Raw genomic sequence first — 19,754 nt, forward strand, 5'->3', positions numbered from 1 at the left:
TACCACCCACCCTGGCACAGGGTGGCGGCCCGTCCTGGGCTGTGACGTCTTCTTGCCCCAGCCAGGCCAAGGTCACTTCTCAACTGAATCACAAGCTCATCCTCTCCCGTTACGGCTACGGAGCAAAATCCCTCGCGAATCCCCTGAGCTCGATTTAGCCGGCGGAGTTATTTTGGGTTTTGCCTATTTGCGAAGCAAACCGGGCGAGCGCAGGCGCGCCGCCTGCTCGCCTCCTCCCGACCCTTCCTTCCCAGTCGTTCCCAATCGGGGGCTCGGCGTCTCGCCTCTTCCGACCAGATTTAACTGGGTCTGAGACAGGTGTTTCTACAAATGTCTTTAAATAGAAAGCCTAATTGAGGAGGGAGAGAAATGAGTGCCTTGCTGACAAAGTCCCCTGAGAGCTCGGCGTATGTTGGTCCCTGGGGGAGGCCGGTGAAGAGTGGCTGCAAAGAGAGCTCCACTCAGGGTTGTGACTCTTTGGTCAAAGACCTTGAGATCCAAATGCCCAGGCGGCCCTGGCTGCTTTGGTGTCGGTGGGGATCCTCAGTTCCTGAGCTTCACTCCTGGGAGATGGACAGCGAGAGTCCTGAGCTGGAGATGGTGATGGCAAGGAGCAGGGGCTGCAGCAGGACAGCAGCCAACCGTGTCCTGGGCTGCATCCAGAGCAGCGTGGGCAGCAGGGCAAGGGAGGGGATTCTGCCCCTCTGCTCTGCTCTCCTGAGACCCCCTGCAGTGCTGCATTCAGCTCTGGGGTCCCCAACATCAGAAGGACATGGAGCTGTTGGAGTGGGTCCAGAGGAGGCCACGGAGATGATCCGAGGGCTGGAGCACCTCTGCTATGGAGACAGGCTGGGAGAGTCGGGGCTGTTCAGCCTGGAGAAGAGAAGGCTCCAGGGAGACCTTCTAGCAGCCTGCCAGCACCTAAAGGGGCTACAAGAAAGCTGGAGAGGGGCTTTGGACAAGGATGTGTAGTGACAGGACAAGGGGCAATGGATTTGAACTGACAGAGGGGAGATTTCAATGAGATAGAAGGAAGAAATTCTTCCCTCTGAGGGTGGTGAGGCACTGGCACAGGTTGCCCAGAGAAGTTGTGTCTGCCCCATCCCTGGAAGTGTTCAAGGCCAGGTAGGATGAGGCTTTGAGCAACCTGATGTAGTGGAGGGTGTCCCTGGCCATGGCAGGGGGGTTGGAACTAGATGATCTTTGAGGTCCCTTCCAACCCTATTCGATGATTCTGTGACACCTTTTGTGACGAACGTCAGTGGTGGAGAACGCAGGTGTAACAGAGGCTTTGCCTAGCCTAGTATTTAATCAGTTTCATTTTTTTAGGGAAGATGAAGAGCTGGATTTTGTTTAACTTTTTCAAAAGTTTGAGGTTTAGGTCTTGATGGGACTGCATGTGGACCTCGAAGGCAATGGAGGCTCGGTGGCCAGGTCTGTGATGGTGTCTGCTGATGGAGAACGGGTCTGTGCTTCTCTCCTGTCCCCCAGGTTGGAATTGACTTCACCGCCTCCAACGGGAACCCGCGGGACCCCTCCTCTTTGCACTACATCAACCCCATGGGGACAAACGAGTACTTGTCAGCAATTTGGGCTGTCGGCCAGATCATCCAGGACTACGACTCGTAAGCACCGTGTCCTTCTGCCTCCACCCTAGTCTTGCAGACGTTTCCCGAGGGGCTGCCTTGATTTCCCATCCACAGAGCCAGGGCTAAATAATAACTTCTGAAAAGCTCCTTGGGAGGAAATTTCCATGGGATGCAGGAGGAGGAGAGGGTAAAGGAGAGGGTTTCTCCTCTCCCTCCATCGTTGCTGTTGAGAGGAAGGGTGTGGTAGCAGAGGTGGAGCATCCTCTGCCACGGGCACCTGGAGGGCAGCCGCTCGGTGCTCTGGCGGTGCGGAGGCAGATGCCCTCAGCTCGCTGGTGTTTGCTGTTGGCAGCCGCCCCGAGGTGTGCAACGAGGGAAAATATCATCTCAGACATCCACGGAGGAAACAAAACAGGGATCCGTTGCTCTCGCCGTGCTGGCTTTTGTGACCAAAACGAATAGTTAATATTTTTTTACGTCTCCAGGGTTGCAAGAGACTCAGGTGTTCGGGCCAGAGGATGCTCCTGATCCCTGTGGGTGACGAAGCAAAGCTGGGCTCTTTTTTTCTTTAAAGATCAAAAGCCAGAGGGGAATATCTATTCTCTCTCTGTACATCTCTTGTGATTTTTAAAGACACTCTGGTGTTTTGGGAGAAGCTGACGGCGTTTTTAGTGGGCGCTTTCCCTGTAGCTGGGCGTTGGGCAGCTGGTGGCACGGGGAGGCTGTTAGCGAGAGCCGTGCGAGCCCCTTCCGTGTGTGTAAATGCACCCGTAACATTTTTCTTCTTCTCTTTTAGAGACAAGATGTTTCCTGCTCTGGGATTCGGCGCCCAGCTCCCGCCAGACTGGAAGGTGAAGCATCGTGGCTGGCGTTTGAGATGGGTTTGTCCTGATGGTGCCTGGGCAGGAGCGGAGCTGCCGGGGCTTCCCAGCTGGCTCGGTTGGGGAAAAACTGTCAGACAGAGCAAGGAACGGGCAGACGTGGGATTTCGGCAGCGGGGAGCGAGCTGTGGCGGTGTGGGCGGCCAGGCAGGGATGGGGCACGGGTGGTCCCTTCCTCCCTCCTAAGCTGGCATGAAAGCAACAGCTCCCTGGCATTAACGGGCAGAGCCAGGCGTTGATTCATTCTCCTGGCAGGAGGCAGGAATAATTCCGGGCAAGGGAAAAAGCCCCTGGATGAATGTGTCAGACGGTGGCAAAGTCTGGAAGGAAGCTGGGAGCTGGGTAGGCTCAACGTGGTATCTGCAAAGATGGGAGCGCAGGGGTGTTCCCAAAAGCCACCTTGATCTTTTGTTGGGATTAGGTGCCAAAAGGGTTAAAGGCATCCTGGTCCTATGCTGGCCTGAGCTGGAGCGTCAGGTGGGCCGGGGTCGGGGCTGCTCCCGCAGCCCACACTGGCGGATGGGGACTGTCTTCTCACGGCCGAGAAGATGTGCTGGGACACCGCCAGCTTTCATGACTGGTTGGGTCTGTTGGCTGCTCTTTGCTCCCACCCTTAAAGTGCATTTTCTTTCTGCTCCCTGGTGTTGGGAAGTTCCCAGCTTCAGGCTGGGGTTGAATCTCCACGAGCCTTTTGTGTTCCTTGGGAGGGGAGCTTTGCTCTGGGCTGAGCGCACCAGGGCACGTAAGTCATGAGCGGCCATAAATCGGGCCGGGAAGCTCATCGCTGCCAGCCCTCGAGGCTGGGGATGTCCTGCCCGCCTCCACTGCGCTTTTCTCCGCTCTCCCAGCAGCCAAAATTCACGTGGCTCAAGCAGGAGCCCTTGCTGTTTGCCAGCCACGGGCAGAGATCCCTCTGTGTGCCCTTTGGAGCTGATTCACCCTCCTTGGCCGGCAAACCCCTCTGGTCTGTCGCATCACCAACTTTCGGTGGGAAAATCTTGGGGGGCACCTTCCAAGGACTAACAGCCAGCTCCCAGCAGGGATTTATTACTTGGGGGGTGGAATGGGAATGGAAAACGGGTGGGGATGGAAAGGATACGGCAGCTTCAGGCGGCTGGGGGAACGGATGCATCGTCACGGCGAGCATCCTGCTGTGCTGCCGACGCGTGTGGGTCAGCGCCTGTGGGAAAGGCATCGCTGGGCTGGGAATGGCCCTTCCAAGGCTGGAGGCAGGTACTGGGTTGAGGATGCTGGCTGGGAGCTGGGGGGCAGAGGGATGCTGCTCTGTTATGTATTAAGTATGAGTGTGCTACTCACACTACAGCTATTTCCTGCTGCTCCCACCAGCTTGGGGATGCTCCATAAGCACCACTGGAAAAACCACCTCGTTTCCCCACAGAACAATGTCTAAGCCCAGTGGAGAGCAGCCCTCCCTCCCCGGGCGCTCAGCCCCATGCCTAAAGGTCACCCACCCTAACTCCCGGAGCGACCCATCGGCTGTCCCCCCCATGCACCGCCCCGCACTGTGCCACCCTGGGGCTTCATCCGTCCCCGGCCCGTGGGGTCTGTGCGCCACCGGCTCGGCTCAGTTGGCTTTTTTGGCCATCGAGGCTCCTTGGGTAATTTCAAAGCCACCGCGGTGGTTGTTCACGGAAACGCGTGCGGGGAACAGCGTGGCCGATGACGCTCCGCGGGGCACACGGCGCAGGGCGGCCGTCGGTACCCACGGAGCGGAGTGAAAAACGGGGCAGATCGTTAAAAAATGAGAGTCGTATAAATGGCGCTTTGTGCTCCCGTTGCCATGGCTCCCCCAACGCTTCCCCGGCGCCCGGCGCAGCGAGATGTTTTGCACACAAAAGTCTCGTTGGAAATGTCAAAGAACATCTTGCCGTGTAACAGCCCTGCACAGAGCCTCGAGCGGTTTCCCAGTAGGGAACAGGAGAGGGAAGCAGATGGGTTGTGGTTTCTGGGGGATGAGCAAAGGGAAGGCGGCAGTGGAGAGGATGATGCTTAACATCGGAGCTGCACCCATCACCCTGGGTTTGGGAGGTAGAATCACAGAATGGTTTGGGTTGGAAGGGACCTTTAAAGGTCATCCAGTTCCAACCCCCCTGCCATGGGCAGGGACACCTTCCACTACACCAGGTTGCTCAAAGCCTCATCCAGCCTGGCCTTGGACACTTCCAGGGATGGGGCAGCCACAGCTTCTCTGGGCAACCTGTGCCAGTGCCTCACCACCCTCAGCATAGAAAATTTCTTCCTTAGATATAGTCTGATGGGGTTGGCCAAAGGAAACGTCTTTGTGCCCGCAGAGCTCGGTCTCTCCACCCGAAGCTGGCAGCTTGACTGACCTGCCACCCCCCAAAACTTTCCTTCTGCTTGCAATTTTTTTTCATATATAGGGAAACTGAGTCGCAGCAGGGGTGGGATCGCTGGGGGAAGTGGCTGAGAAAACTCTGAGGGATCCATTCTCCAGCATAGGCTCCGGCCATATGACTGCGAGGTGCATCCGTAATTCCTGATGGGAAAAGATGGAGCCATCCCCATCCAGAACTGGAAGAGGACATAGCCTGGCTGCAGATTAACATCTTGCCCTTTGGAGTGGTTTGAAACACTTTCTTTCTGTAGGTTACCTGTTATACCTGTAGATGTTCCATATACATTAAGTTGGACTCCACAGAAACTGCTTTTCAAAGTACGAGCTGTGCAGCGAACGAATTCTACCTGGAATACTGCATTCAGCTCTGGAGTCTCCAACACAAGAAGGGCATGGAGCTGCTGGAGCGGGGCCAGAGGAGGCCACGGAGAAGATGCGAGGGCTGGAGCACCTCTGCTATGGAGACAGGCTGGGAGAGTTGGGGCTGTTCAGCCTGGAGAAGAGAAGGCTCCGGGGAGACCTTCCAGCACATTCCAGTGCCTAAAGGGGCTACAGGAAAGCTGGAGAGGGGCTTTGGACAAGGGCATGTAGTGACAGGACACAGGACAATGGCTTTGAACTGAAATAGGGAGATTTCGATGAGATCTAAGGAAGAAATTCTTCCCTCTGAGGGTGGTGAGGCACTGGCACAGGTTGCCCAGAGAAGCTGTGGCTGCCCCATCCCTGGCAGTGTTCAAGGCCAGGCTGGATGAGGCTTTGGGCAACCTGGTGTAGTGGAAGGTGTCCCTGCCCATGGCAGGGGGGTTGGAACTGGATGGTCTTTGAGGTCTCTTCCAACCCAAACCATTCCATGATTCTATGATCCTTTTGTTGTTGTTGTTATTTTGAAGCCCTCCTGTTGAATTTCTCGCTGAGGTATATATAGATAGATAGATAGATATGTGCTGTAAAAACTCCTGAGGAGGTTTTGAAACACTCCTGCCACGCAGAAGTCTGCTCTGGAGACGGTGAGGAACACAGCTCCAAACCGTTTCGTTGCTGCTTAAAAGAAAGAGAAACCCCTTTCGCAGTGCAAAACACGGAAATATTTTTGCTTGCCTTGTCTATAAATACTCGTACGGCAGAATTTTGAACATCTTGTTTTTTAAAAAAAAAAAAAAAAGCCCTTTACAACTGAAAATCGAGAAATTTACGTTAGGATATATTGCCCAAAATGGCAGGTTCTACAAGAAAGGGTGTACATAAAAGCAAGGCACGCATTGCAGCTGGTGTCTCCAACCCTGGGGTTACTGGTGGCCGTGAGCGTTGCTGGTCGTGCCCGACGGGCACGGAGAGACCCAGGCAGGCTGGTGACATTCGCTGGGCCGACGTCTCGTCAGCTTTGCCGCACGGGGAGGACTCTTGGTTGACCTACTTTTGTTGGGTTGCTATTTCCCACCCCACAGCCTCTTGCAAAAAATAGTTTCTGCTGCTTTCGACACAATGCCCGGTGTAATTGGAAAGTCTGAATCAGACGCGTGTTGCTTTTGCAGTCTCGGGAGGACTTGGGCTTCACGGGGCGCTTTAGAGGACAGTCGTTTCGCCAGCGTTATGAACACGTGTGTCCCGAAGCGATCCCCTGGCTGAGGAGCTCAGCAAACCACCACCCTTCTGAGAGGGAGAAAATGTCCTTGTTTTGTAACTCTGGCACGAACAGAGTGGGAGCTTTTTGTTTCAGAGCCCTCGAGCTGGTGGCCCGAAAGCCCAAATCACCCCCTCCAACCTTCTGAGGTGCTGGAAGAGGCAGTCATGTGTCCTTGGTGCTCCTGAGAACCTGATTGCTTCTTAAGGGTGCCTGAATTGCAGGTACTGGAGTGAGGGATGCCTACGCCCCTGGATCCGATGGTTGTTCCCCAAGCCGACACTGGCAAGGTTCATACTGAAGGCCAGGAGTCCTCACCCTCTCTTGCACCCAAGCCGTTGGGCTGCCCTGCCTTTGCAGGAAGAGATGGGTTCAAAGCAGCCGTTGCCCAACATTTTGTGGTTTCTGTCTGCAGGGTCTTCCCGTGGAAGTAGGTGAGGAAGGTTTCGTGATTCGCTGTTTGGTTTTCTCTGGATGGGCTAGTGCAACAAGCCAGGGACCAGGGTGTGCAGGGCTATCTGCTGTTGTTGGTGTCCTATAGGACCTACTTGTGAGAGCGTCTCCCTCAGCTTGGGAGGAGGTGGTGGAAAACCTGAAGAATCTTGCACCTGCCTTGGAGGAGGGATGGCTCCGTGGTCAATGAAGACCAGCCCAGACTGTGCTGGGACTTGCTGTCCACCACACCCAAGCATTCATGTCACCTCTCCTGTGCTGCCTTTCACCCCCATCACGACCGAGATGATGAAGCTAATCATCTGCTGGCTTTGTTGAGGTAGCTGACAGGCCAGATCAGGTCTTCAGCCCAGCTCACCCTGTGCCTGCCTCCCTCCTGCTTGCACCGGGCCACTTGCAGAGAGACAGGGAGCTGGGTGCTGCCAGAACTGGGGCTCCCTGTGGTGTTAATTGAGTTTTCTCCCATTATAACCTGCGATAGGATGAAGGAATTTCTCCTAGGGACCAGTGAGTTGGCCCAGCTGGCTGAGAGCATCCCTTCTGCCTGCTTTCCCTCTGGGCAGCCAGTCAGAAGCCGTGTGGACAAACCTGCTTTGAGAGCTGTAGAAGAATGCATGATGTGATAATGTCAGGTGGCTCCGTGATGAGGGATTGAGGAACCCATCCATCCTCAAATGCCGCTCAACCCTGCCCGCGTTTGTATTTGCTGCTCCTTGAGGTTTGGGTAGCAGAGGGCTGGGAGGTGGCTGACCCAGCAGGATAGACCACAATGTCTGTGACCACTGGGTCCTGCCCCAGGGGACCATCAGACCCAAACCAGCCTTGCAGCATCAGCTGAACTGACAGTGAGTGACTCTCTCTGCAGTGGCCCTCCATGCTGATTTGCATCTTGTCTTCTCCACAGGTATCCCATGAATTCGCCATTAACTTCAATCCCACGAACCCGTTCTGTTCAGGTGAGCATCTGCCAGGTCTTTAAGACTCCTTAGATGTCTTCAGGGCCTCTGTCCTTCCCACTGTGTTTCTCCCATAACATCTCAGGGATTTTTCAAGGTCTCTTTGTAGACAGACATCAATGGTGGAGCACATGCTGAGGGTGCGCTTGGAGGAAAGCAGGGGAAATCTGGGGGGGTAAAATGCAACTGGATCTAGGCAGCATAAAATCCACCTGCCCAGAGAGCTGATGGTCAGCTGATTAACTGTGGAATTGGTTGGTTTTTAATTAAACACCCATGCATCCTCTGGGGAGAGCAGCCATTCGCCCTGTTCTGGTGTGGCGGAAGCAGAAGGGTCTCCAATGGCTTGCGAGTCCTCAACACAGTTTGGGAGCTCTGAGGGTGCTTGTGGAATCGTTTTGCTTCTCTCTGCTACTTCTGCTTCACATCTGCCTGGTTTTTGGTTATGCTTAGAGACCAGGGCTTGCTCTTTTTGCTCCTCTTTGGCTGATTCCAAGATTTCTGCAGAAGCACAAGGAAAGCTGCCTTTGACTGTGGACACTGTGAGGGCGCTCTTACCTGAGAAGGTCTGAGGACTCACTGCAAAGTGGCTAAAGAGCAAAGCCCTGGTTTTAGAAAATTTGAGTTGAGCTGGATGAATTTGGGAGGGGCGAAAAACAGGTTTAACATCAGCCCCCATGCCAGTGTTAGCTAATGACGCTTCATTGGATGTGTGGTGGGCCTGGGCTGTGGCACATAGTAATTCCTGGCTTCTCTGCTTTCCCTGAAGGTGTGGAGGGCATTGTCCAAGCGTACTCGGCCTGCCTGCCCCACATTCGCTTCTACGGACCCACCAACTTCTCCCCCATCGTCAACCACGTGGCCCGCTTCGCGGCTCAGGCCACCCAACAAGAGGCTGCGTCCGTAAGTCCGTGGGACCCCATGATGTGATGGCAGTCCTGGTGGCTTTGGGCAGGGGAAGGCAAAGCCTGAGCTTGGTTTCATGTCTTTCCCTTTGCTGCAGGCAGGGATGCAGGGTCCTCCAGTCTTCCCACCAGGACCATCCCTGGGGTCCCTGCAGCTGTGGGCAATCAGTTGGCTGTCGTCACTTCAGACGGAGAACGTAGAGTCATTGCAGATGGTTCTTAGGAAGGAAAAAATAACTCAACAACTTGACAACAGTCAACAAAACTGCAGCTGTGGAAAAATCAGAAATTATTGGGGAGAGAAGTGTGATGAGGGTGGGAGATGCCATGAGGTGGGCGTCCCTTGGGTTTATACAGATGTCTTGACCACCGACTTAAATGTTGGTCCTCTTATCTCAAAGAGGATCAAACAGCCCTGGGAATGGTAGCGAGAGAGTTGGCCAAGACACTCAGCATCCCAGAGCAGCTCCTGTATAAGAAGCAGCCGGGCTGGCACCTGGCACCTTCTGGCCCGGGAAGTCAACTGGGAATATCAGTGACGCATAAAATCATCGCTGGTGAAAAAGTGGTTGATTTCTCCCTAATTCTTGCGAGGAAGGCCTGGGAGGCCCCCCGAGGAATGGCTGCGTGACGGGTATCCAACAGGCCAGTGCACAGCAGAGTCAGGGAGCTGCAGGACTGTCCTGGGGCAGGACAGACCAGACAGTTCTGGGGTCCCAGGGGGCACCAGGATGGTGATGCTGCTGCCGTAGTGCAGGCGGGAAACACAAGTGAAAAGGGAAGAGGTTGATCATGACTTCAAACCTTCGGCTTGTTTCCTTTCGACACCCAGCAAATAGCTGGAGAAAGCATCTCCCTCTCTTCCATGAAGATCTCGCAGGGGGATCCGGGGGTGCACATCCAGCCTTGCAAACAGCAGGAGCGCAGAGCGAGCCCGTGCCGTCGCGTAAAGCAGGATGCTCGTGATGCGGCTGATGGCCGAATCTGAACCCGTTGCCAGGAGAAGACCTTTCTGCTATGCCCCTCCGAAGAGCTTTTTATATTTGAGGGGCAATTGCAGAAGACCGCGGGATGGCTCGGTTGGATCGTGGCTTTTCACGCCGCTCGGACAAGCAGCGGGCTCAGAGCCAGGCTGGGGTTCCCATGCAGCCGCTCCAGCTGCTCGGCAGTCCTGGGAGCCCCCGTTAATTAGTCCATCCGACCGTTCACATCCACGTGTCAAAAAGCTGCTCGTTAGCGCATTGGCCCCGTACAACCAGTGGGGGTTGTGGTGGTGACCGGAGTGTCCTCTCAGAGGTGTGAAGAGCACCTGAGGACTGCAAGATGGAGCTCAGCGGGGTCCCTGTGGCAGCAGGTTGCCCGCAGAGGACGGCAGGTCTGGCCCATGGGTTTTGCTGGCCAAAACCAATTCAACTTGGGCATCAGCATGAGCATGGCATGAGCTGCCTTGGGGTAGAAGCTTTCCTGATTCCTGCCGGAGCAGAGCTGGGTCACACCCCAAACCTTCTCCCCAGGGGGACCTTTTCCAGCCTTGCCTTGAGCACTGTTGCTCTTCCCAGCTGCAGGCAGGAGGAAATACTGAATTCGGTTGAATTCGGCACAAATCCAGGTCGCTCCTCATTTTTTTGCATTTTCTCTCGCAGCATCAGTGGGGGAGGGAGAAGCCCACGGGCTCTGTGCTCAGCAGAGGCGCTAATGGTATGCAAATTGCACCCCTCCATTGGCACTAATGATTTAATCAAGGGAGATGTTAAATAACGGGCACTAACGGTGCCGTCAGAGGCACGCCTGGCTTGGCTCCCTCTCGTTTTTTTGGAAGCACGAAGCGTTATTGATGAGGGATCTCACTCCCCCGGGGTCTTCTCCTCTTTTGTCCCATCTTCAGCGTGTGCAGCAAAGCCACCCCTGATGCTGCCGGCTCCGCTGGCCGCCCGGACCTGCCCTCCTCTTCCTCCCGCTCTCGCTTGCTCCCAACATTTCCAATAAAACACAAAACACCTCGTAGTTTTTCCATGGCAACGTGGATCACAAACAGCGGAGCCGTCGGCTCTTAAGGGATGGGAGGACTGAAACGTGGCGGGGTTTGGGAGAGAGGCAGAGGGATTACGCACGATTGGACTCTCGGGGAAGGATTAATAAGCTTTGGGGGATTAAATACACCTTTCCAGCAGGGACCCTGCATCCGAACCTCCCCTTTTCTTACCGCCCGCGGTTTAATGCTGCCTGATCCCTTCAAGCCCTGCTCACCCGCGGGAGCCTGATTGCTGATATCGTTAGCAAACCATCGGGAGTCGTCCCCAAAGCCCTCCCTGGGGTCAGAGATTGACCATTTTAACGACAAAAAGAGGAGAAAGGGGGAAGGTGCTGCTGGGTTGATGGAGACCTCAGCCCATGGGGCCAGCCTGGTCCCTGCCCCAGCAGATCTGGTCGCATCTTGACAGAGGTTGTGCCCCGGTTGGGTGCTGCGGCCGGAGCCTGGCGGTGCCACCAGCCCCGCTGCCATTTACTGATGCCACCAAAATTGTCATCGGTCCTCAGGGGATCTCGCACTCAGGCTCTCGCGTGGTGCCCGCTGCTCCCGTGCTGGTAACGACACTCCCCGCCAGCTCACCCCGCTGCAGCCCCCCAGGCTTTGAGGCTGACCCCCAGCACCAGCTCTCATTCCGCTTGGCCTCTGAAACATGTCCTGATAAACCTTTGATGAGCTCTCCTCCCCCCTCTTTCCCTGCACGCTTTTCCAGCATTTTTTCCTCTGGTCCTGTTATGGATTTCACAGAAAAAAGGGAACAAAGGGAAATAGTCCTTTGTGGGTTTCTGGGGCCCCCAACATCAGAAGGACAGGAACAAGGACAAGGTGCAGAGGAGGCCACGAAGATGATGCGAGGGCTGGAGCACCTCTGCTCCGGAGACAGGCTGAGAGAGTTGGGGCTGTTCAGCCTGGAGAAGAGAAGGCTCCAGGGAGACCTTCCAGCACCTTCCAGTGCCTAAAGGGGCTACAGGAAAGCTGGAGAGGGGCTTTGGACAGGGGTGTGCAGTGACAGGACAAGGGGCAATGGCTTTAAACTGAACCAGGGGAGATTTCCATTAGATCTAAGGAAGAAATTTTTTACATTGAGGGTGGTGAGGCACTGGACCAGGTTGCCCAGAGAAGCTGTGGCTGCCCCATCCCTGGAAGTGTCCAAAGCCAGGTTGGATGAGGCTTTGAGCAACCTGGTGTAGTGGAAGGTGTCCCTGCCCATGGCAGGGGGGTTGGAACTAGATGGTCTTGAAGGCTTCTTCCATTTTATGATGCTATGATTCTTCTTTTTGACCATGCACGGTGGCCAGGGGAGGAAGGGGGTAATCAGTGTAAAGTCATTCCCATTATCAGCTGTTCTCCTCAAGGTTCTACTCTTCCTCCCATACTGGTTCCCAGACAGGGTCAGGCTCCTGTCACTTGTCCTGCTCCCAGTGATGACCAGTGCTGGCCATCATGGAGGAACATGCAGGTCTTCTCCTGGAGTTGTGTCTTTCTCTCCAGACTCAGATGTTGGGGTCCTGCTCTTCAGAACTATATCTCCCAGTGATTTGCTCTGAGAAGTTCAGACTTAGGGAAAAACTAAACCCCGGGCAGTGCTCTGCATGCAGGGTTAATGTGTGCAAAGGGGTCGGGGCCGGGAAGGGGCCGGCTGCCTGCTCGGGCTCACCAAAACCTCCTCACCTGCGTCCTCGGATTGTGTTGAACCTCAACTCAGCCCCATTTGTACTTGGAGTTTAGCACCGGAGAGTGTCAGGGGAAGGTGACTCTTGGGGAACTTTCAGGAGACGTGGACTACAAGAAACCAAGAAAATGAGCTTGGGGCAGCAGCAGAACAAAAGTGCGTTCACTCCTTCCCCGGGCAGGCAGGTGCTCACCATCCCCAGGAGAGCAGGGCTCCATCACGTGGAACGGTCACTCGGGAAGACAAACGCCATCGTGCCGAACGTCCCCCCCTTCCTCCTCCTTCCCCAGCTTTTACGCTGAGCATGACGTCGTGTGGTCTGGAATATCCCTGTGGTCAGTCGGGACCAGCTGTCCCAGCTGCGTCCCCTCCAACTCCTCGTGCCCCCCCAGCCGGCGCGCTGGTGGGGTGGGGTGAGAGGCAGAAAAGGCCTTGACCCTGTGTGAGCCCTGCTCAGCAGTAGGGAGAACATCTCTGTGTTGCCAGCACTGTGTCCAGCACAAATCCAACACGTAGCCCCGTACCAGCTACTAAGAAGAAAATTAACCCTATCCCAGCTGAACCCAGGACCGGTGGCGTTCCCTCTCTTGCCGTTCCAGGACGGCTGCGCCGGCGGCTTTCGGAGGAAATGGAAAGAATTGAGGAGAGGAACAAAGGGCTTTAACGCGCTCAAGTGCTTCTTTTCCTCGGTTCTCCAGCACCCGCCAGCTGTGCAACGTGCCGGAATTGAACCTCCACTTCCCCCTGAGGTGGAGGAGATGGGTTTTTCGGGGGTCCGCGTGCCCCAGTTGCTGGGCTGAGTCCAGCAGGACTGTCTGTCCGTCCGTCCATCCTCCCCCACCTCCGTGGACTGGCCCCGTCACCCTCCTTTCCCCATGGGAAGGGGAGTGGGTGCCAATATGGCTGCTCTGGCATCTCCCCAGCTTTCCAGTACCTTCTGCATCCCACCCTGGTTCTTCCAGGCCCCGCAGCTTTGTATGGCAGTCGGACGAGCCCTGAGCGTGGGACCGGCCCTGCACTGGGATGCAGGAGGTGCTCCCCATTGGTGCAGCTGGTGGGGACTGGGACCACCCCGAAACCCACCCCGCTGCGTGCGGGCAGGGGCAGATGTCAGCTCATCTCCCCACTGGGCTCGTGCCCTGGCCCCACGCTCCTCCTGGCCACGACACAGAAGCTCTGTACAGGTTGAGATGGTTTTTTTCCATCATTAAGTACAGTAATTCGGCAAAATATTTGGCGGTGGGAGTTGGTTTGTTGTTTGGTTGTTACCTTTCAAAAACCAGGGGAAACGGGAGCACCTGGAATTTTTGGGTGTCGCTAAAGGGGGGTGATGCCGGCTGTCCTGGGAAGCAGTGAACCTCATGCTCCCAAATCCCCAGGGCACCTGCCTCCCCCTGATGTGTGGAGCATCCCGTCTGGGCTCTGGCTGCGGTGTGAGGGTGCCCCGGCATCCCCCTGGGTCTGACCCTCCGCCCTCCCCTCCACAGCAATACTTCATCCTCCTCATCATCACGGACGGGGTGATCAGCGACATGGACGAGACGAGACACGCCGTGGTGCAGGCGTCCAAGCTGCCCATGTCCATCATCATCGTTGGGGTGGGCAACGCCGACTTCGCCGCCATGGAGTTCCTGGACGGGGACAGCCGGGTGCTGCGCTCCTACACGGGCGAGGAGGCCGTGCGCGACATCGTCCAGTTCGTGCCCTTCCGGGATTTCCGCAACGTGAGTGTGGGCAGCGGGGAGGGGAGCACAGGCAGAAATGTGGTCTCATGACTGGAGATGACCCTGGAAGTGGACCAACCCTGGTAGAGGCAGCTCGAGGCAGAAGGTAGAGGGCTGGCACCTGCCTGCCTTACCCTGGCCCTAAACTACCCATCCCTCAGTGATCTGCCCCTCTGCTCTGCTCTCCTGAGACCCCCCTGCAGTGCTGCGTTCAGCTCTGGGGTCCCCAACATCAGAAGGACATGGAGCTGTTGGAGCGGGTCCAGAGGAGGCCACGGAGATGATCCGAGGGCTGGAGCACCTCTGCTCTGGAGACAGGCTGGGAGAGTTGGGGCTGTTCAGCCTGGAGAAGGCTCCGGGGAGACCTTCCAGCACCTTCCAGTGCCTAAAGGGGCTACAAGAAAGCTGGAGAGGGGCTTTGGACAAGGGTGTGTAGTGACAGGACACGGGGCAATGGCTTTGAACTGACAGAGGGGAGATTTCGATGGGATCTAAGGAAGAAATTCTTCCCTCTGAGGGTGGTGAGGCACTGGCACAGGTTGCCCAGAGAAGCTGTGGCTGCCCCATCCCTGGCAGTGTTCCAGGCCAGGTTGGATGAGGCTTTGGGCAACCTGGTGTAGTGGAGGGTGTCCCTGCCCATGGCAGGGGGGTAGGAACTGGATGATCTTTGAGGTCCCTTCCAACCCAAACCGTTCAATGATTCTGTGCTCTGGGATGGAGCATGTAAATTGGTGCTGCAGGTAGGGCAGGTGGCAACAACGCTCCACATCTCCGTAGCGTGCTGCACCTGAGCATCCTCCCGTTTCTGCTGCCCCCCCTTCCCCCTCATCACGGCCAGGCAGCTGAGAGCCAACACCCCTTCATTATAGCAGGGTCCAGGTTCCAGCAGTGAGCTGGGGCAGTGCTGGGCTCACATCCCTCGCCACAGTCCCGTGGTGGTGTCTCTCACTCAGGCCTCATCCGGTAGCCATGACGTGCCATGTGCCGAGGACTTAATGCTGAATTGTCCGAGTCCTGGGGGTGAGCCCTGAGCTCCCCCCATCCTCTCCCAGTACCTGCAGGAAGGGGTAACCCCTGCACAGCCCCTCTGTGGGATGGATTCCCACCTCCTGCTGCCCAGCCCACCGCTGGGTGTTGGAGAACAGTTGAGGAAGGGAGAAAAAAAGAAAGAAAGAAAAATCAAAAGACAAAATTAGATGCAGTTCTCTGCCCATCTCGATTGGCTGGGAGCCAGCGTGGGTCGGACACTGCTGCCGGCACGGGATTGCCGGAGGATGCAGAAAATCAGCCTGTGCTTATCTTCCCGCTTTTATCCGTGCATTTCCATTTCTCCTGCTGTTAGTCATAGAATCGTAGAACAGTTTGGGTTGGAAGGGACCTTAAAGATCATCTAGTTCCAACCCCCCTGCCATGGGCAGGGACACCTTCCACTACACCAGGTTGCCCAAAGCCCCATCCAGCCTGGCCTTGAACACTGCCAGGGATGGGGCAGCCACAGCTTCTCTGGGCAACCTGTGCCAGTGCCTCACCACCCTCAATGTAAAAAATTTCTTCCTTAGATCTCGTTGAAATCTCCCCTCTTTCAGTTCAAAGCCATTGCCCTGTGTCCTGTCACTGCACACCCTTGTAAAAAGTCAATACCTGGTTTTGTGACCCACCGAGGATGTTTCATCCCTCCCTGCCAGTGAATTATCTCCCGGAGAGAAGGGGCAGTGTAGAATTTAATCCCAGGTGTGTAACACACTCGCTGCCAGGAGACGCTGGGGGGTGTGAAACGAACTGCCGCGGTCAGGAGCTGGGGCCAGCCCGGCCCCGTTTGCCGGTCGGTGCCCGACGGCCGTTCTCACGCCGGTGTTTGGTCCCTGTCGCCCGCAGGCCCCCAAGGAGACCCTGGCCAAAGCGGTGCTGGCCGAGCTGCCCCAACAAGTGGTGCAGTACTTCAAGCACCGGAACCTGCCGCCCATCGCCTCGGAGCCCGCCTAGAGCCGCGCCGGCGGAGCCCTCTGCATGTCGCCGGCGCCCGTTGGTCCTACCGAACGCGCATGTTCCACATGCTTTGAAAAGAACAATACCTTCCCTGAAACATTTTGTACTTCCTAATTTAATTGCTAAGTCCTTAAATCTCATCCCAGAGAAGCGGCTGGATTCATTTTGTACAGTCCCGGCCCGAGGTAACACTAAGCAGCCCGGCGTGCCCTGGGCTCGCTCCGTTGAGTCACTTTTCAGTATTGAATGTACTTTGTATAATCTCAGTGGAACAGGATACAGTTTTTACAATCGAAACTGGCTTTTTCCAAGCGATGGAACGCTTAATATGTTATTATCATTCAATGAACTGGTCATGGTATAGTTCGTGTACCTGTGTCGTACCCGTACCTCCGTCGCGCTCTATGTTCATTTTTATACTGTGTACATGTTATATTTGTTATACTCAGGTTAATAAAGAAACTTGGACATTTAAAACAAGGGTCTCCTGGCTGGTCTGGCTGGCAGAAGGTCTGGGAGCACCTTACATGGGCAGTGTGGGTGTTTCAGAGGTCTTTGCGTGTCACCCTGGGACTGCATGGCAGTGCAGGATGGGTTCTGGCCTTCCAGGGGACGGCTCCTTCTCGCCATCTCTGACATCTGAAGGCAAACCGAGGCTGTAACCACTTTCTTTCCTCTGAGCTTATCTCAAAAGCCACAGACTCTGCTGGGGAGAAAAAAAAAAAAAAAAAAGGAACAAAAGCCCAGCCAGCCCGCGACGATGAATAGGTTTTATGGACCCACGGACGCAGCGCGAGACGCTCTGCCCGCTCCCGCAGCGCGGGCGATAACCCAGCGGCAGCTGCTCACCCCGTGCCCGGGTTTTGCTCGCTGTGCCCCAGGACCAGCCCCAGGCTGCCAACGGCAGCGGGCCAGGGGGTGATTTACTGGGGGTGGAGGTGATTAGGGATGTCCCGGGGAGGGCAGCGTCCCTTTGCTCCGCACCCGCCAGCTCTCAGTGCCCACCTGAGCCGAGGGCAGGGGCTGGGGCGTGTGCACGCACCTACGTGCTTGGGAGAACGCCGGCAAACCCACAACAAATCAGCAAAGGGAATGTCATGGTTCGCTGCTGCTTCAGCTCTGGAAATTTTTCCAAGTCTGAGTAACAAAAGCTCCGTGCTGGGTAATGAAATCCTGCTCTGCAGCAGCTCCTTGGAGCTGCTCATCAGCAACGTGCCATCTTCGGCGCTAGTTGCTGCTTTCTTCTGTTGTTAACTAGATGAAGGTTTTTGGAAGCTGGCAGGCAGAAAGCTGAACACACCGCAGGGGTCACCAGCCTTACTCCAGACGTAGGCAGGCTCGACCTCCCTTCTCCCCGTTGGCCAAAGCGCTTGCGGTGGGAGGTTGGTGTCTGTAGGTAAAGCCTGGCGCCCATTTGCACACGTGTGTGCTACTGGTTGTGCTCGTGGCCACCAACCACCGCCAGCAAACGCGTGGTTGGCACCTTTGCCACCGAGCCACCAGCACGCAGGCTGCCCCATGCAGCCCCCAGCTTGGCCAGAGCCGACGGTGAGGCCCCGAGTCAGCTCCGAGCATGGCTCTGGGTGACGACCCATCCCTCGGGAGAGGTGGGACTGCTCCGTGAACTATGTGCCTTGCCAAGCCCCTCGGAAGGGAAAAAAAATCATAAAATCAACCAACACCACCCTTTTGCAAACGGAGAAGCAGCCTTTGAAGGGTGGCTCGTTTAAAAATAACGCTGAATGCAGCTCAGCTTCCAGATCAAAGTCTGTGGCTATGGAAAAATTATTTTGTTTTTTTTATTTCCATAAGACAAGCTCAGACGCAGCTGCACTAGCTCGTAAGCTCTTCTGCTAGTAGAGTGGTTGTGGGGGTTTGTCGCTTTTTTTAACACCTCCCTGAAGTTTTAACAACTAGCAGAGACAACAAGCAGTTGATGAAGCTGTCCCTGGGGAGGGGATGAAGCACAGCCTATGCAGTCACAGCAAAGAGAGAACAGTCTTGGGAAAAAAAAAAAAAAACCACACACATAAAAAACACAGGAAAAAAGCCTAAATCCAGCACGGAATGGCAGCACTGCTGGAGCCAGCCCTTCTTCTCCAGCATGTCAGCCCCGGGGCAAGGTTACTGCCCCAGCTGCCGTTTCCAGAAGGTCTGATTTATCCACCATCCCCGTCACTCCTCCTGTCCCAGCACGCGTCCCAGCGCGCTGAAGTATTCCAACGTCGGATGGCTTTTGCCTGCGAGAAGGTGAACGGACCCACGGGTGGAGTGATGGGCTGGGCCAGCTTGCAGTTTGTTTTCGCTGGCCAGGCCATGGGAACAGCAGAGGTGACTCAGAATCCAACGCTTGCGTGAGCTACAGGCGTTCCCCAAGCGCCCTACTCCTGCTCTCCTCGGAGCAAGAGGCAAGCAGGGGATGTTCATGCCTGCTTTTACCAAATTACATCTCCTCCTGGCCATGCAGGGTCCAACCACCACCAGCATCCCCTCCTGATCTCACCTGCAGCCCCCATGGACCACCACCACCACCACATCTGCCCGCAACTGGCTGCCAAATCCTACTATCAATTTCTGCCTGTGTCAGCCATTTGGACAGCAGTTGTGCAAAATATCACTCAGGAAAATGGCCCCAGCCAGGCCAGGCTGTTATATAGAGATTAGTGATGTAGTTTAATGCCAGGGAAGAGCAGCTGGAGTGAGAGTCGTAGGTGTCCAAAGCTCTTACAAACGCGACTTTCCAGAAACAGGCATTTTTTTTTTGTGCACCACTTCCATTTCACTCCATAGCTAAGTAGGATGGAAGTCACCAAAAGCAAAGCATTAGGGAGGCAGCAAGAGATCTATTTTCCACCTGAAAGCATCATTAAATTGGAGTAGCTGGAGAAGAGGCAGGAGCAACTCTGGAGCAAACACAAGAGGTGCCAGGCAGCCCAGAGGAACAGGGAAGGAATTACAGCCTGTTTGTAAGGATCCGACCGTGGAACAGAGAGGTGCAAACAAAGGGTATTGGGCTAAGGATAGCGAGCGTAACGCTCCCTGTTTCCTTTGGGAAAGTGTAACACTCAAGCTAAGGCATGGATCCTCCTAACGGCCTTCAGATTTCACGGCATTTATCCCAGCTGCTCTCTTCCAAGTTGCTTCGCATCATGTTCACGTCATTGCCCTTTGGTACGCACGTGTCAGCTGTTTTCTCCGAAGCTCGTACACTTCCGAGTCCGGTACGCAGAGCAGGGCTGCTGTGAGCGAGACAAAGCCATTTCCACCTCTGTCCCAGCCCACTGGCCTCCCACCAGCACCGCCTGTGCACAGGTGAAAAGGACAGGCCCCGTTTCCACAGCCTACTGCTCACTCCTACCTGGCTCCCTGGTCCACACCACCCCTAAACATGCCCACACGAGGTTTCTTAAATCCAATACAACCTCAAAAACCACTGCCAAGGACAGTGGAGTTCTCCAGCTTCTGCACAAAGAGGTTTGGCTGAGCCAGGGTATGCCACCGGCGCTGCATTCATGCTCTTCAGGGACAGTGCTGCCGAAAAGCTGAACGACCTGTCGAGTG

At 55.6% G+C, this 19,754-nt stretch overlaps 1 protein-coding gene across 11 annotated transcripts in view; it reads left to right on the forward strand.

Moving 5' to 3' along the window:
• CPNE2 (copine 2) overlaps positions 1 to 16,675 on the forward strand; it is a 56,384-nt gene extending 39,709 nt beyond the window's left edge. For 10 of the 11 annotated variants that reach the window (XM_086620720.1, XM_086620722.1, XM_086620725.1 and 7 more), the window contains 6 exons: positions 1,492 to 1,625; positions 2,386 to 2,440; positions 7,826 to 7,877; positions 8,647 to 8,780; positions 13,971 to 14,207; positions 16,083 to 16,675. In XM_086620720.1, the coding sequence (XP_086476846.1) occupies positions 1,492 to 1,625; positions 2,386 to 2,440; positions 7,826 to 7,877; positions 8,647 to 8,780; positions 13,971 to 14,207; positions 16,083 to 16,190 (720 nt within the window). In that variant the 3' untranslated portion in view covers positions 16,191 to 16,675. Of the gene's footprint in view, positions 1 to 1,491; positions 1,626 to 2,385; positions 2,441 to 7,825; positions 7,878 to 8,646; positions 8,781 to 10,425; positions 11,872 to 13,970; positions 14,208 to 16,082 lie in introns of those variants that run through there. The other variant, XM_086620721.1, reaches the window with a different exon arrangement.
• Positions 16,676 to 19,754: the final 3,079 nt, after the last annotated feature.

The sequence above is a fragment of the Tauraco erythrolophus genome, chromosome 15, assembly GCF_009769465.1.
Source record: "Tauraco erythrolophus isolate bTauEry1 chromosome 15, bTauEry1.pri, whole genome shotgun sequence".
Taxonomy (NCBI): Eukaryota; Metazoa; Chordata; class Aves; order Musophagiformes; family Musophagidae; genus Tauraco; species Tauraco erythrolophus.